The sequence below is a fragment of the Salvelinus fontinalis genome, chromosome 11 (genome assembly GCF_029448725.1).
Source record: "Salvelinus fontinalis isolate EN_2023a chromosome 11, ASM2944872v1, whole genome shotgun sequence".
Classification (NCBI taxonomy): domain Eukaryota; kingdom Metazoa; phylum Chordata; class Actinopteri; order Salmoniformes; family Salmonidae; genus Salvelinus; species Salvelinus fontinalis.
In genome coordinates, this window is record NC_074675.1 from 33,910,356 (window position 1) to 33,926,755 (window position 16,400).

The 16,400-nt window shown below is 44.8% G+C and overlaps 1 protein-coding gene across 3 annotated transcripts in view; it reads right to left on the reverse strand.

Moving 5' to 3' along the window:
• Positions 1-994: 994 nt before the first annotated feature.
• The window catches only part of col4a6 (collagen, type IV, alpha 6), a 206,018-nt gene continuing 190,612 nt past the window's right edge, over positions 995-16,400 (reverse strand). For all 3 annotated transcript variants that reach the window (XM_055938511.1, XM_055938513.1, XM_055938512.1), the window contains 8 exons: positions 11,882-11,998; positions 6,712-6,873; positions 6,262-6,360; positions 5,932-6,078; positions 5,569-5,685; positions 5,088-5,279; positions 4,551-4,837; positions 995-4,200 (listed from right to left, as the gene is read on the reverse strand). In XM_055938511.1, coding sequence (XP_055794486.1) covers positions 3,943-4,200; positions 4,551-4,837; positions 5,088-5,279; positions 5,569-5,685; positions 5,932-6,078; positions 6,262-6,360; positions 6,712-6,873; positions 11,882-11,998 — 1,379 coding nt within the window. In that variant the 3' untranslated portion in view covers positions 995-3,942. The remainder of the gene's footprint in view (positions 4,201-4,550; positions 4,838-5,087; positions 5,280-5,568; positions 5,686-5,931; positions 6,079-6,261; positions 6,361-6,711; positions 6,874-11,881; positions 11,999-16,400) is intronic.

The window sequence follows — 16,400 nt, forward strand, 5'->3', positions numbered from 1 at the left end:
ATATAACTCGTTTACTCCGATGGCAAAACGCAAACGACAGTTTCTATTGGACAAATTCAGGTCGGTCCCTCCCCGTTTCGTTCCGTTGCTCCATTTGCTTCCGTTTGGTTGCTAAACAGTAAATGGTTCCCGTAATTAATACACCCCTGCTTTTTGCGGCAGAGGAAGAAGGCTCTCTCTCTCAGAATCTGATATATCAGTCGATCTGCATTTATAGTAGGCTTAAATATACACATATTATTACTGTGGAAAGATACATTAATATACAAATCAGTTGACCTAGCCAGAAATGTCCCACCATATAAAGCATTATGGAATTCAACATAAAAACTTTGCCATTTTGTTGTTGTCATTTACCAGATACTCTTATCCAGAGTGACCTAGAGTAGTGAGTGCATACTGCAATACATTTTAATACCCCCCCCCCCCCCCCTGTACTGGTCCACCGTGGGAATCGAACCCACAAACTCTGGTGTTGCTCTATCAACTGAGCCACAGGGGATCTTATGTTTCACTGTGGAATTTATGTTATATATTTTTTTTTTCAAGGTAGCCCTGAAGGCTGTATGATTAATATATATTTTTTTCAAGAATGAGAGGTTTTGACAAACATTAAAAAAACGTAGCCTAATATGTCAAATCAAATTCAAAAACCGTCGATACAAAGTGTATTTAAGGTCTCAACACACTACGTACATTTTTTTCCAAAATACAACAAGAAAACTGTCTTACCTGATGCAACGACCCCATCCAGTGGCAGTCTTAAAAGGCTGCATTTCCACAGGCAGCCCAATTATGTTATTTTCCCGCAAATTGGTATTTTGACAATAACCGGAGAAAAGAGTTGAATTGGTCTGCCTGTGTAAATGCAGCAAAATGTTCCCCAATCCAAGAGTGGTTTAAAACTATTGATGATGTTGTGTTAGTCAGTGGTTCACAATCAAATATGACTGCTGTGGCTTTCCACGGAAAAGATGAAGACAAAATAAAAGTGTTATCACCTAAGTGTTAAACTTTAATGTTGTCTTGTTAAGCACACAGCACTTTATGTGTTAAGTACCTACTAGGTTAGGTATGTTGCACTCTTCAAATGTGGTAAATCCACTACATCAAACAACATATTTAATTTGGACCCTTTTACACATACTGTAGTCTAGATCTGTATAGGTGGTATATCATTGTGTTTAATTTCTCTCAAACAATCCTAATCATCGTTCTTCATTCAATCTGAATCTGTGTTAGTTGTAATGCTTTTATTTCATTGTGAACACAAAACTGCACCTTTTGACCAAATCTGTTGTGTCCTCTGAGGAAAATGTAGCACGTCTGCATAATCATTGCAGTTATACATCTCTGTTATACATGTAAAATGTGGATTTGTATGAAAAATATTTATTTTTCAGGTTCTCAAAATTCCTTTTAAGACAGTGGAATATATTCAACAGAGGTCAGTGTCAAAACAGTGACAATAAAAAAATGTGTTTTTATCTTTTTGTGTCATTCAAATATACTCATAGAATTATATATTTCCATATAAAACATATCCTAAACATTTTTTTGTTTCGTTCCTATCATCGAATGTACAGATCATCTCCCCCAAAATATATTTGTAAATAACCTTTGAACCAGGGAATAATTACAGTGAAGTATAAGAATTACAATCTAGATTACAGACAAAAGAACAACAAATGAGAAAAAATGTAATTGAAAAAGATGTACTCAGGGCTACCAATGAGAGATGGGCCTGTGTGTTAGACATAGTGGTCATAGTGGTTACAACTTAAGGCACCCAGCACTTTTAACATCAGTGGCTGCGTTCCAGGCCACCTACATTGCAAGCGTTGCATTAGCATCAGATTGCTAGATCATATGATGTGGCTAGCTGATATATTAATCACCTATCCAGGTGTTTTGAGATCTGGCAGGCGTCTGCAATGTAGTCGCACTGGAACACATCCATCGACATGACAGGAACTGAGGAGAGCAGATAGGGACTACAGCAACACAGTAGGCCTTATCGTTTGCTCTGATAAAATTGATAGTAAGCTTCTGTCCAACAACAAATATTGTAACAGAAAATGTGTGTGTGGTGTGTTTGTTGTTAGTTTGTGATTCCTTCCAAGCAGTTACTGCGTACTTGTATGTTTTGGCTCAAGTATGGGTGGTGGAGGGTTTATAAAAACCCAAATTTGGTCACAAAACAAAATGGAGCGAAGATAGTTACTCTCCTCACCTCGATAACCTGAGTGGAACCATGGAGAAAATGATGGTTCTAAATAATTACAAAGCCAACATGATTTGGTGCAATGTACTATAGGCTTGGTCACCCATTCCAGTCAGTGAAGGAGGTGAGTTTAAAGTAGCACTATTCAATATCTGTTTCCACCCAAAGTGTGAAACCCCCCTAACAACTGCATTTGTAAACAAAGGGGTGGGTCTTGGGAACATGGAACTACCATTGAGTTACTTTAACTCTATGTTAGCTGTCTAACACAGTGACAGTGACATTACACACTCCACTATTAGGGTCTCACTGTAGGTGGAAACTCAAATGATGGAGTGCTCCTTAAAAGGAGATGGTCACAATAATCATGTGTGTTCAGTGTAGATGGTGTGTGTTCCAGCAGTGAATTGGGGGGGGGGGGGGGGGGGGGGCTGATGTTGGTGGTTAGAACCTTCAACCTCCATCGCTGTAGCTAAACTGAAAAGAAATGCACAAGTTACAGATCTTTACCTGCACAGACTGACTCCATTCATACCACAGGAGGTTGGTGGCACCTTCATTGGGGAGGACTGGCTCATAATAATGGCTGGAGCTGAATAAGTAGAATGGTATCAAATGCATGCAACGCATGGTTTCCATGTGTTTGATGCCATTCCATTCGCTCCGTTCATGCCATTGTTGTGAGCCGTTCTCCCCTCAGCAGCCTCCTGTGATTTATACCAATTATAGGCACTCACATTACCGCACTACATTAAACACACGCATAAATGGGATCTTACATAAATAGAAGTATCACCATTTCTTTCAAGTGATTCGGCATGGGATGACGTTACCTCACGCGATCTGTCTATGCCACTCATTCTAATATTTAAAAAGTGATGGATTTGTCTTTTTCAAAACTGTTGTCAAGTTGAGTCCCAGGGTAGGGTAGCACCAAAAAAAAAGAACATATTGGCTTCTAATAGAATCACAAGCACATATCATAACACACTTACTGTTTCTCTTAACTGAAGCAGACATAATAGATATCATAGGTGTGTGTGTGTGTGTTTGAGTATAAAAAGCGGTTGGCTAGCTATAGCAGTTAACAGGTCTCTTAGGTTCATGACTGCATGTAGTTGTAACGGCAGAGAACGTATTCATCCCAAATAGCATCATATTCCCTATGTAATGCACCACTATGGACCAGAGTCCTATGGGTAGTGCACTATATAGGCCATTTGGGATGTAGCCCAGGAAGCGAAAGCGGTTCAGTGCAGGCCAAAGGGGTGGTTTGAGGTTGCACTCTCCGAGGTAGCCGTGAATGTTTTCAGACACATAATCATAGCAACGTGAAAAGAACAAAATAAAGACACATGAAACATACAGTATAGCACCACTGTCAGTAATAATCTAGTTTCGAACAAGACCGCTCATCTCTCCATCCCTTTCTGTCTTACATCGATAGAAGGGCATCCTAAACCCACAAAAGGGCCCTGGTCGCCTCCTTCAGGAACCCCTCACCCTCCTAGTGAGACCCCTAGATGAAGCAGGAGAGGTGCTCAAATTCAGTCAGTCAAAGTTTATTTTGTATTTTTTATCATTTCAATTACTCCATCTCCATCTCTCTTTTTCCTTTCTGATAAGTAATCATCACCCTCTCCTTTGTTGTTTCAGTCTCTCTCTTTTTCATTTCCCATATCTTCTATCCATCTCTCCATCTTCGACTCTTATCCCAGCTACAAGATCTTGCTGCAGACTTGACAGCGACTGACTCGGCTGCGTTGGTTGCCTCCCTTCAGTGTGTCCATCGGAGGGGGGTCGAACTCCCGGTTAGGCTCCACCGTGGTCAGCCAGAAGCTGTACTTGTTGGCAAAGTAGTGGCAGGTGCCCTTGGCCCCATTACACTCAATGAAGGGCGTGGCGCGGAAGTCTTCCAGACAGGACCCTGGAGAGCTCAGGGACTGGCCGCCGCCCTCAGCCCCGGCAGCAGTGTGCTGTATGGGGGGGGGGGGGGGGGGGGGGGGGGGGGAGAGAGGAGAGGAGGGGACCAGACAATACCTAGGTGTTAATTTCTAGATGGTGGTTTAGACTATGGAGTTATTGGGTAGTGAACTAGCTTTCATTAGAGAATAAAATATAGGACAGGATTCAAAGATTGATTGACATTTAAAGGTCATTTTACGATTGAGCCGACATCTTCAGCGGTTGCCATGAATGTGATCGCAAACGCAGGAATATTGGCTTAAGAAGGCACTCTGGGCGACAACGCTCTATAATGCACAGTGGATTAAATCTGGCCTTAATCCCCCCCCCCCCCCCCCCCCCCCCCCCCCCCCCAACTCACCATGAGAAAGGAGTACCCGATCCAGAGGGATCTCCAGCCGGGAGGGCAGGTAGGGATGGTGAGGTCCTGTGAGTGGACAGCTACAGGCTGGGAGTAGGCCTCGCACACGGAGCACCTGCTGATGTACTGGCTGATAGCCTCCTCTCCCACCGGCATCATGGGGATGGGTGCCGTGGTGGACAGCCAATAGGACTTGTCGTTGCGGCTGGCGTAGTAGCAGATCTCGTTGGGCGTGCAGTACAGGAAGGGGACAGTGCTGAAACGGGGAAGGCAGGAGCCTGCCATACCTGCGAGAGAGGGGAGAGGAGGGAGAGAGGTGGAGAGAAGGGGGAGAAGGGGAGGAGAGATATAAAGTTGAGCTTTCCGCAGGTTTTGTAGGTCGCTCTGCCTGCCCGAATTGTATAATCGCTCATGTTGCCCTTGTGTGTGTGTGTGTGTGTGTGCGTGTGTGCGTGTGTGCGTGCGTGTGTGTGTGTGTGTGTGTGTGTGTGTGTGTGTGTGTGTGTGTGTGTGTGTGTGTGTGTGTGTGTGACGCACCGAGGTCCTGGTTATGGGCCTTCTCCTGCCCCTCAACATACAGCAGACTGTATCCTTCCCAGAGCTGAGCCATGCCCTGAGGACACATGGGCACCTGGTTGTTCTGACTGTGCTTCACCAGAGTGTAGCCAATACTCCTGCTGCGCGCCACACTACCTGGGGGACCCTGTAGGCCAGGCTTACCGGGCAGACCTGGGTGAGAGAGGAGAGGAAGAGAGAGGGGAGGTGAAAAGAGATGGGAGGGGAGAAGTGGGGAGGGAGTATGTAAGTAGCACAGGTTCAAATGTCGGGTATCACTTTACTTAAAACCTCCGGCTATAATGCATTATGATGCAGTTATAAAGCAATGTAAGACTTGTCATGTTGTATAGAGGTCGATGTGTGTTCAGACGGATTCACATACAGACATTCTAGATACACACTCATACTCACAGTTGGCAAATATACTGTAGACACTATACACACACACACACACACACACCTTGTGACCCGGTAGGTCCAGGGAAACCAGGAGGACCAGAGTCTCCCAGAGGTCCGTCCAGGCCTGACCCTCCGTTCCTCCCCAGCTTCCCTACCGCGCCGGGCCTGCCTTTAGGACCTGGAACAGAGGAGGAGGATCTGATGTCACTTCATGTTTTAATACCTAATGTGTCAGGTTTGGATCAGGGTAGTGTAAACTGATCCTAGAAATGGAATTAGGAGGTGACTGTGGTTCGTCTGAATCCACACAAGGCAAAACTGATCCTAGATCAATATTCCTTCTCTGAGATGCTTTGTGAATATAGTCCCAGTAGGTTACTTACCCCCCTGCCTGGCCTCTGGCTGTTCTAAGTAGGCTACTCACCCCCCCTGCCTGGCATGCCGGGATTGCCTGCTTCTCCCACGGGCCCTGGAGCTCCGTTGGCCCCGGGGTCTCCCATGTCTCCATAGGTTGTCCGGTTGTCCTGCCAGGGGAAAGTTATACCTTGGGGTCCCTTACGACCAGTATTACCTAGAGGGGGAGGGGGAGAAGTGTGAGGAGGGGAAAGGAGGGGGGAAGGGGAGGGGGAGGAAGGGAGAGAGAGAGAGAACGCAAAATGAGAGGTACATTTTTTTTACAATGAATTAATCAAATTGACAAAGACAAGTGTTTCATCTTCAAGATCAGTGTGTGTTAAAAGGATAAGTCTCTCACCACTCCTTCCTTTGGGTCCTTTCCCACCGTAGTATCCTGGATCTCCAGGGAAGCCCATTTGTCCAGATGCTCCACTGTACCCAGAGTCACCTCTCTCTCCTGGGCAACACAACAACAACATGTACAACACACCCCATCAGACACATGGTACACCAACTACAGGGTAAGAAAATGTCAGATCAACATCCAATTCTGGCTGATACTTTATTGAGTTGTCAACAAATGTGCCCATCAGACAAATTGTACGTTTCAGATCAACATCCAATTTAGGTTGATATTCAAAAGTGAATCTTACTTGAAATAAATCAACCTTTTTTGAAACTATATTGTTGAGTCTATAAGGCTACCATCAAGGTAATCATCCTCAATCTGATAGCCATCATCACTGTACCTTGCTTTTGAATCACATTCTGATGGATATTACAGTACATTGATTTGTCATCCCTGTACCTTTGAATCCAGGGTTTCCGTCCCGTCCTGGGCCACCTGGACCCCCAGGGTCTCCACGGTTACCAGGGGTACCAGGGATGCCAGATAGCCCAGAGTCGCCTCTGTCTCCTTGGGCTGTACCGGGCCCCGGTGGGCCTGGGGGGCCTGGAGGACCACGGTAACCTGGAGGATCCGACCATAAACAATTAACACAAGGGTGAACTAGCCACAGTATAGAGGTCTATAGTGTTCGATTTAGATGGAGGGAGGAGAATGAGAGATGACTCAGAGGGAGAAATTGAGAGAAGGAGAAGGAGAAGAGGACAACCTGGAGGAACGGACAGAGGGGAGAGGAGATGTTAACACTCAGTAAACTAGGTATAGATATAGAGTGGTAAGAGATGGGGAGATGTAGGGAGGAAAGAGATAGAGGGGAAAGTAAAAAGGAGGAGAAGAACATGGAAGAAAGAGGAGGAAAGTGAGATGGAGGAATATAAGGAGACAAATCTCAGCTGATCAAATCAAATCATATTAGTCACATGCGCTGTATACAACAGTGAAATGCTTACTTACGAGCCCCTAACCAACAACGCAGTTTAAAAAAAATACAAATAAGAAATCAGAAATAAAAGTAACAAGTAATTAAAGACCAGCAGAAAAATAACGATAGCGAGACTACATACAGGGGCGTACTGGTACAGAGTCATTGTGCGGGGGCACTGGTTAGTTGAGGTAATATGTACATGTAGGTAGAGTTATTAAAGTAACTATGTATAGATGATAACAACAGAGAGTAGCAGCAGTGTAAAAGGGGGGGGGGGACAATGCAAATAGTCTGGGTGGCCATTTGATTAGATGTTCAGGAGTCTTATGGCTTGGGGGTAGAAGCTGTTTAGAAGCCTCTTGTACATAGACTTGGCGCTCCGGTACCGCTTGCCGTGCGGTAGCAGAGAGAACAGTCTGTGACTAGGGTGGCTGGTGTCTTTGACAATTTTTAGGGCCTTCCTCTGTCAACGCCTGGTATAGAGGTCCTGGATGGATGGCAGGAAGCTTGGCCCCAGTACGCACTGCCCTCTGTAGTGCCTTGCGGTCAGAGGCAGAGCAGTTGCCATACCAGGCAGTGATGAAACCAGTTAGGATGCTCTCGATGGTACAGCTGTAGAACCTTTTGAGGATCTGAGGACCCATGCAAAATCTTTTCAGTCTCCTGAGGGAAGAATAGGTTTTGTCGTGCCCTCTTTATGACTGTCTTGGTGTGCTTGGACCATGTTAGTTTGTTGGTGATGTTGACACCAATGAACTTGAAGCTCTCAACCTGCTCCACTACAGCCCCGTCGATGAGAATGGAGGAGTGCTCGGTCCTCTTTTTCCTGTAGTCCACAATCATCTCCTTTGTCTTGATCACATTGAGGGAGAGGTTTTTGTCCTGGCACCACATGGTCAGGTCTCTGACCTCCTCCCTATAGGCTGTCTCGTTGTTATCGGTGATCATACCTACCACTGTTGTGTCATCGACAAACTTAATGATGGTGTTGGAGTCGTGCCTTGCCGTGCAGTCATGAGTGAACAGGGAGTACAGGAGGGGACAGAGCACGCACCCCTGAGGGGCCCCTTTGTTGAGGATCAACGTGGCAGATGTGTTGTTACCTAACCTACCTGGGGGTGGCCCGTCAGGAAGTCCATGATCTAGTTGCAGAGGGAGGTGTTTAGTCCCAGGGTCCTTAGCTTATTGATGAGCTTTAAGGGCACCGTGGTGTTGAACGCTGAGCTGTAGTCAATGAATTGCATTCTCACATAGGTGTTCCTTTTGTCCAGGGGGAAAGGGCAGTGTGGAGTGCAATAGAGATTGCATCATCTGTGGATCTGTTTTGGCGGTATGCAAGTTGGAGTGGGTCTAGGGTTTCTGGGATAATGGTGTTGATGTGAGCCATGACCAGCCTTTCAAAGCAGTTCATGGCTACAGACGTGAGTGCTATGGGTCGGTAGTCATTTAGCAGGTTACCTTTGTGTTCTTGGGCACAGTAACTATGGTGTTCTGCTTGAAACATGTTGGTATTACAGACTCGGAAAGGGAGAGGTTGAAAATGTCAGTGAAGAAAATTGCCAGTTGGTCAGCGCATGCTCGCAGTACACTTCCTGGTAATCTGTCTGACCCTGCGGCCTTGTGAATGTTGACCTGTTTAAAGGTCTTACTCACATTTGCTGCGGAGAGCATGATCACACAGTCTTCCAGAACAGCTGGTGCTCTTATGCATGTTTCAGTGTTATTTTCCTCGAAGCGAGTGTATAAGTAGTTTAGCTCGTCTGGTAGGCTCATGTCACTGGGCAGCTCTTGGCTGTGCTTCCCTTTGTAGTCTGTAATGGTTTGAAAACCATGACACATCCGACGAGCGTCAGAGCCGGTGTAGTACAATTAGATCTTAGTCCTGTATTGATGCTTGCCTGTTTGATGGTTTGTCGGAGGGCATAGCGGGATTTCGTATAAGCTTCCGGGTTAGAGTCCTGCTCCTTGAAAGCGGCAGCTCGAGCCTTTAGCTTTGTGCGGATGTTGCCTGGCTTCTGGTTGCGGTATGTACGTACAGTCACTATGGGGACGACGTCATCGATGCACTTATTGATGAAACCAATGACTGATGTGGCGTACTCTTCAATGCTATTGGAGGAATCCTGGGACACATTCCAGTCTGTGCTAGCAAAACAGTCCTGTAGCTTAGCATCTGCTTCATCTGACAACTTTTTTTATTGATCGAGTCACTGGTGCTTCCTGCTTTAATTTTTGGTTGTAAGCAGGAGGATAGAATTATGGTCAGATTTGCCAAATGGAAGGCAAGCTTTGTATGCGTCTCTGTGTGTGGAGTAAAGGTGGTCCAGAGTTTTTTCCTTCTGGTTGCACATTTAACATGCTGATAGAAATTTGGTAAGACGGATTTAAGTTTCCCTGCATTAAAGTCCCCGGCTACTAGTCCCCGGAATTTTCCTGTTTGCTTATGGCGGAATACAGCTCATTCAGTGCGGTCTTAGTGCCAGCATCAGTCTGTGGTGGTTTGTAGACAGCTACGATAAATACACATTAGAACTCTCTAGGTCTACAGCTTATCATGAGATACTCTACCTCAGGCGAGCAAAACCTTGAGACTTCCTTAGATATCGTGCACCAGCTGTTATTTACAAAAATATATAGTCCGCTGCCCCTTGTCTTACCAGACGTCGCTGTTCTATCCTGCCGATACAGCGTAACGGCAGCCAGCTAGCTGTACATTGAGAATGTCGTCGTTCAGCCACGACTCCGTGAAACATAATATGTTACAGTTTTGAATGTCCCGTTGGTAGTTTAATCTTCCACGTAGTTCATAAATTTTATTTTCCAAAGATTGCACGTTTGCTAGCAGAATGGAAGGAAGTGAGGGTTTAGTCGATCGACTACAAATTCTCAGAAGGCAGCCTGCCCTCTGGCCCCTTTTTCTCCGCCTTCTCTTCACGCAAATGACGGGGATCTGGGCCTGTTTCCGGGAAAGCAGTATATCATTCACATCGAGCTCATCGGATTCGTTAAAGGAAAAAAAAACGATTCTGCAAGTCCGTGTTGTTTAATCACAGTTCTGATGCCCAGAAGTTATTTTCGGTCATAAGAGACGGTAGCAGCAACATTACAGATGAAGTCGGAAGTTTACATACACCTTAGCCAAATACATTTAAACTCCGTTTTTCACAATTCCTGACATTTAATCTTTGTAAAAAATTCCCTGTCTTCGGTCAGTTAGGATCACCACTTCATTTTAAGAATGTGAAATGTCAGAATAATAGTAGAGAGAATGATTTATTTCAACTTTTATTTATTTCATCACGTTCCCAGTGGGTCAGAAGTTTACATACACTCAATTAGTATTTGGTAGCATTGCCTTTAAATTGTTTAACTTGAGTCAAACGTTTCTGGTTGCCTTCCACAAGCTTCCCACAATAAGTTGGGTGAATTTTGGCCCATTCCTCCTGATGTAATGGAGTCAGGTTTGTAGTCCTCCTTGCTCGCACACACTTTTTCAGCTCTGCTCACAAATATTCTATAGGATTGAGGTCGGGGCCTTGTGATGGCCACTCCAATACCTTGACTTTCTTGTCCTTAAGCCATTTTGCCACAACTTTGTAAGTATGCTTGGGGTCATTGTCCATTTTGAAGACCCAAGCTTTAACTTCCTGACTGATGTCTTGAGATTTTGCTTCAATATATCCACATAATTTCCCTCCCTCATGATGCCATCTATTTTATGAAGTGCACCAGTCCCTCCTTCAGCAAAGCACCCCCACAACATGATGCTGCCACCCCCGTGCTTCACGGTTGGGAAGGTGTTTTCCTCCAAACATAACGACGGTCATTATGGCCAAACAGTTCTATTTTTGTTTCATCAGACCAGAGAACATTTCTCCAAAAAGTACGATCTTTGTCCCCATGTGCAGTTGCAAACCATAGTCTGGCTTTTTTATGGCGGTTTTGGAGCAGTGGCTTCTTCCTTGCTGAGCGGACTTTCAGGTTATGTCGATATAGGACTCATTTTACTGTGGATATAGATACTTGTGTACCTGTTTCCTCCAGCATATTCACAAGGTCCTTTGCTGTTGTTCTGGGATTGATTTGCACTTTCCGCACCAAAGTACGCTCATTTCTAGGAGACAGAATGCATCTCCTTTCTGAGCGGTATGACGGCTGCGTGGTCCCATGGTCTTAATTGATTTCTTTTGATTTTCTCATGATGTCACTGAGTTTGAGAGGCACTGAGTTTGAAGGTAGGCCTTGAAATACATCCACAGGTACACCTCCAATTGACTCAAACGATGTCAATTATCAGAAGCTTCTAAAGCCATGACATAATTTTCTGGAATTTTCCTAGCTGTTAAAGGCACAGTCAACTTAGTGTATGTAAACTTCTGACCCACTGGAATTGTGATACAGTGAATTATAAGTGAAATAATCTGTCTGTAAACGATTGTTGGAAAAATGACTTGTGTCATGCACACAGTAGATGTCCTAACCGACTTGCCAAAACTATAGTTTGTTGTGGTTGAAAAACTAGTTTTATTGACTCCAACTTAAGTGTATGTAAACTTCTGACTTCAACTGTATGTACAAAATAAGTAAAATATATAAGTTACAATTAATCTATAGTTTTGTAAAATACCAAATGAAGGGTTAAATTACCTTCTTCTCCATCGATTCCTGGCAGGCCAGGGTCTCCCAGTGGTCCAGGGATGTTAGAAAAGACAGTCTCCCCGCGAGGACCAGGCATACCTGGGAAGCCCGTCACACCAGGACCCCCTGACATCCAGACAAGAGTTGTGGTCAGCATCAACACACACACAAGTTACCCTTGGTGCCTCACTGTTTCTGCTTTAGAAACCGACTCTGGTCAAAAGAAGTACACTATTACAGGAAATTACAGGGAATAGTGAAACAAGAAATATATTATGGACCGTAAACTATCACCTTCATGCACTTAAGGAAATCATGGATGGCGGAGGCTCAATCAAGCTAATCATCTTGACTACTTTCTTATGTTATTCTCGCTGCCACCAAAAGTTAAGAGTGTTGATGGGGACCGAATGTGGTCGGACCATCAAATAATTGGTATACACATTACTCTTACAGAATTTCCGCAAGGGCGAGGATATTGGACATTTTATCAGAGCCTACTGGATTACAACTTGTTTTTAACCAAGACAGAATCATTTATGACTGACAACTTTTAAATGTGTCTTTAGAGGCCATTCAATTCAATACTCCTCTTTAAAACAAAAACAATTTTGGTTGAAATATTTATATTAACAAAGGAAATAGAGGAACTAATAGTCCAGGGCTGGATGGCATACCAGTTGAGGCATATCAAACCTTTTTTTCGATGTACTCAGAGGTCTGTTATTAGCATGTTTTAACTACTCCTATAAAAATAGTAGACTATCAGATACTTAGCAAGGTCTGATTTCACTATTACTGAAATAGGACCCAGGTGGTAAATATAAAGATCCAGTCCACCTAAAAAACTGGAAACTCTTACACTTCATTGTTGCGATGCCAAAATCCTAGCAAATTGCATAGAAATAAAAACGTATTGTCGGATATTATTCATCCTAATCAGACATGTTTTTTACATGGACAATACATTGGAGATAATATAAGACAAGTACTGGAAACAATAAGACACTATGAAAAATCTGGGAAACCAGGCCTGGTATTCATAGGTGACTTTGAAAAGGCCTTTGATAAACCACAACTGGAATTTATATATAAATGCCTGGACAATTTTAATTTACGAGAAACTCTTATACAATGGGTTAAAGTTATGTATAGTAACCCCAGGTGTAAAATGGTAAATAATAGCTACTTCTCAGAAAGTATTAAATTGTCAAGAGGAATAAAACAAGGTTGCCTACAATCGGCATATCTATTTATTATGGCCATCGAAATGTTAGCTATTATTAAAATCAGATCCAACAATAATATCAAGGGGCGAGAAATCCAGGGCTTAAAAAACAAAGCTGTGAGAGGTTGGATCCCTGCACAGCCTCATAGAGGATCTAGATCATTTCTCTAACCTCTCTGGATTAAAACCAAATTATGATATGTAAGCCATATTACATATTGGATCGCTAAAAAAATACTACTTTTACATTACCGTGTAGTTTACCAATAAAATGGTCCGACGGTGAAGTGGACATACTCGGTATGCATATCCCAAAATAAAGAAATTCTCTCACTACAATACATTTTAATAGACAGTTAGCCAAATTAGATAAGATCTTGCAAACATGGCAAGGACAACAACTGTTTATTTGTGGAAACATCACCCTAATTTATTCTTTAGTCATACCCAGTTTATCTATTTACTTATGGCCCTGCCTACACCTAACGATTTGTTTTTGTAATTATATGAGCAAACTTTTTCCAATTCATTTGGAACGACAAGCCAGACAAAATTAAACTGCCTTTTTATATAATGAATATGAATTCGTAGGGCTAAAATTATTAAATATTAAAGCATAGTACCTTTCACTAAAGGCATACAAAAACTATAATTAAATTAAAACTGTTTCTCTAGCAGATTAGTAAGAATTGCTCACCCCATGTTCAAGAATGCCTTTTTCCCTTCATTCAGATTACAACCTCTCGCTTTCGGTTATTTGAAAATGAAATAATCTCCAAAATATTGCTACTTTTAAAACAAGCAAAAGAAAGCTGGTTGCAATTTCAGTTGAATAAACCACAAAAGACATAACAAATATTACAACAAATATTAGTTTTGAGCTCAAATATACTAATTGATAAAAAACATATATATAATCTTTGTAAATTATATCATAAATAGGACTGGTGGAGTTATGTCACACATGCAGATAACAAACATATATGGACATTTCTGCTCTATCCAAAATTACAACCAACTGACTGCAGCATTACAGCAATTTTTTTGTTGTTGAGTTATGTGGAAAGGGGAGAAGGTAAGGAACTTGTTGGCCCTGCATTAAAGGTTAAAATTGGCAAAAGAAAATTGTGACTCGTTTCAGGAAAGTATTTAAGTAAAAATACTTTAAAGTACTACTTAAGTCATTTTTTGGGGTATCTGTACTTTACTATTTACATTTTGGACTACTTTTAATTTTTCTTCACTACATTCATTAAGAAAATATTGTACTTTGTACTCCATACACTTTCCTTGACACCCAAAAGTACTCGTTACATTTTGAATTCTTAGCAGGACAGAAAAATACGCCAATTCACACACTTATCAACCGAACATCCCCGGTCATCCCCACTGCCTCTGATCTGGTGGACTGACTAAACCGACATGCTTTGTTTGTAAATTATGTCTGAATGTTGGAGTGTGCCCCTGGCTTTCTGTAAAAAAATTCTTTTGAAACGATTGTTGGAAAGAATTTTTTTTCCAAAAAAAGAAAATGGTGTCATCTGGTTTTGTAACGGCGGTCCTCCTTCTCTTCGGTCGAAAAGGAGGAGTATTGATTGAACCAAGGCGCAGTGGAGTTTGAACACATATTTATTAACGAAAAAACACGAACTTGAATAAACTAACAAAACAACAAACGGTGTAGACAGACCTAGACGACGAACTTACATGAAACAAGAAGAACGCACGAATAGAGAAAACAGGCTACACAAAAAACAACGATGAACAAAAACAAACCGAAAACAGTCCCGTGTGGTGCAACGACATACACAAACACGGAAGACAATCACCCACAAACAAACAGTGAGAACACCCTACCTAAATATGACTCTTAATTAGAGGAGAACGCAAAACACCTGCCTCTAATTAAGAGCCATACCAGGCAACCAAAACCAACATAGAAACAGATAACATAGACTGCCCACCCAAAACACATGCCCTGACCTAAACACATACAAAAAACAACATAAAACAGGTCAGGACCGTTACAGAACCCCCCCCTCAAGGTGCGAACGCCGGGCGCACCAGCACAAAGTCCAGGGGAGGGTCTGGGTGGGCAGTTGACCACGGTGGTGGCTCAGGCTCTGGACGCTGTCCCCACACCACCATAGTCACTCCCCGCTTCTGTCTACCCCTCCCAATGACCACCCTAAAACTAACATCCCCTAAAATAACGGCCAGCACCGGGAGAAGGGGCAGCACCGGGACAAGGGGCAGCACCGGGACAAGGGGCAGCACCGGGACAAGGGGCAGCACCGGGACAAGGGGCAGCACCGGGACAAGGGGCAGCACCGGGACAAGGGGCAGCACCGGGACAAGGGGCAGCACCGGGACAAGGGGCAGCACCGGGACAAGGGGCAGCACCGGGACAAGGGGCAGCACCGGGACAAGGGGCAGCACCGGGATAAGGGGCAGCACCGGGATAAGGGGCAGCACCGGAACAAGGGGCAGCACCGGGACAAGGGGCAGCACCGGGACAAGGGGCAGCACCGGGACAAGGGGCAGCACCGGGACAAGGGGCAGCACCGGGACAAGGGGCAGCACCGGGACAAGGGGCAGCACCGGGACAAGGGGCAACACCGGGACAAGGGGCAACACCGGGACAAGGGGCAGGTCCCGGCTGATATACTCAGGCAGATCCTGACTGAACGGCTCTCGACGCTCATGGTTGGCTGACGGCTCTCGACGCTCATGGCAGGCTGACGGCTCTCGACGCTCATGGCAGGCTGACGGCTCTCGACGCTCATGGCAGGCTGACGGCTCTCGACGCTCATGGCAGGCTGACGGCTCTCGACGCTCATGGCAGGCTGACGGCTCTCGACGCTCATGGCGGGCTGACGGCTCTCGACGCTCATGGCGGGCTGACGGCTCTCGACGCTCATGGCGGGCTGACGGCTCTCGACGCTCATGGCGGGCTGACGGCTCTGGCTGCTCATGGCTCGCTGGCGGCTCTGGCAGATCCTGTCTGGTTGGCGGCTCTGGAAGATCCTGTCTGGTTGGCGGCTCTGGCAGATCCTGTCTGGCGGGCGGCTCTAGCGGCTCCTGTCTGGCGGGCGGCTCTAGCGGCTCCTGTCTGGCGGGCGGCTCTAGCGGCTCCTGTCTGGCGGGCGGCTCTAGCGGCTCCTGTCTGGCGGGCGGCTCTAGCGGCTCCTGTCTGGCGGACGGCTCTGTAGGCTCATGGCAGACGGGCGGCTTTGCAGGCTCATGGCAGACGGGCGGCTTTGCAGGCTCATGGCAGACGGATGGCTCAGACGGCGCTGG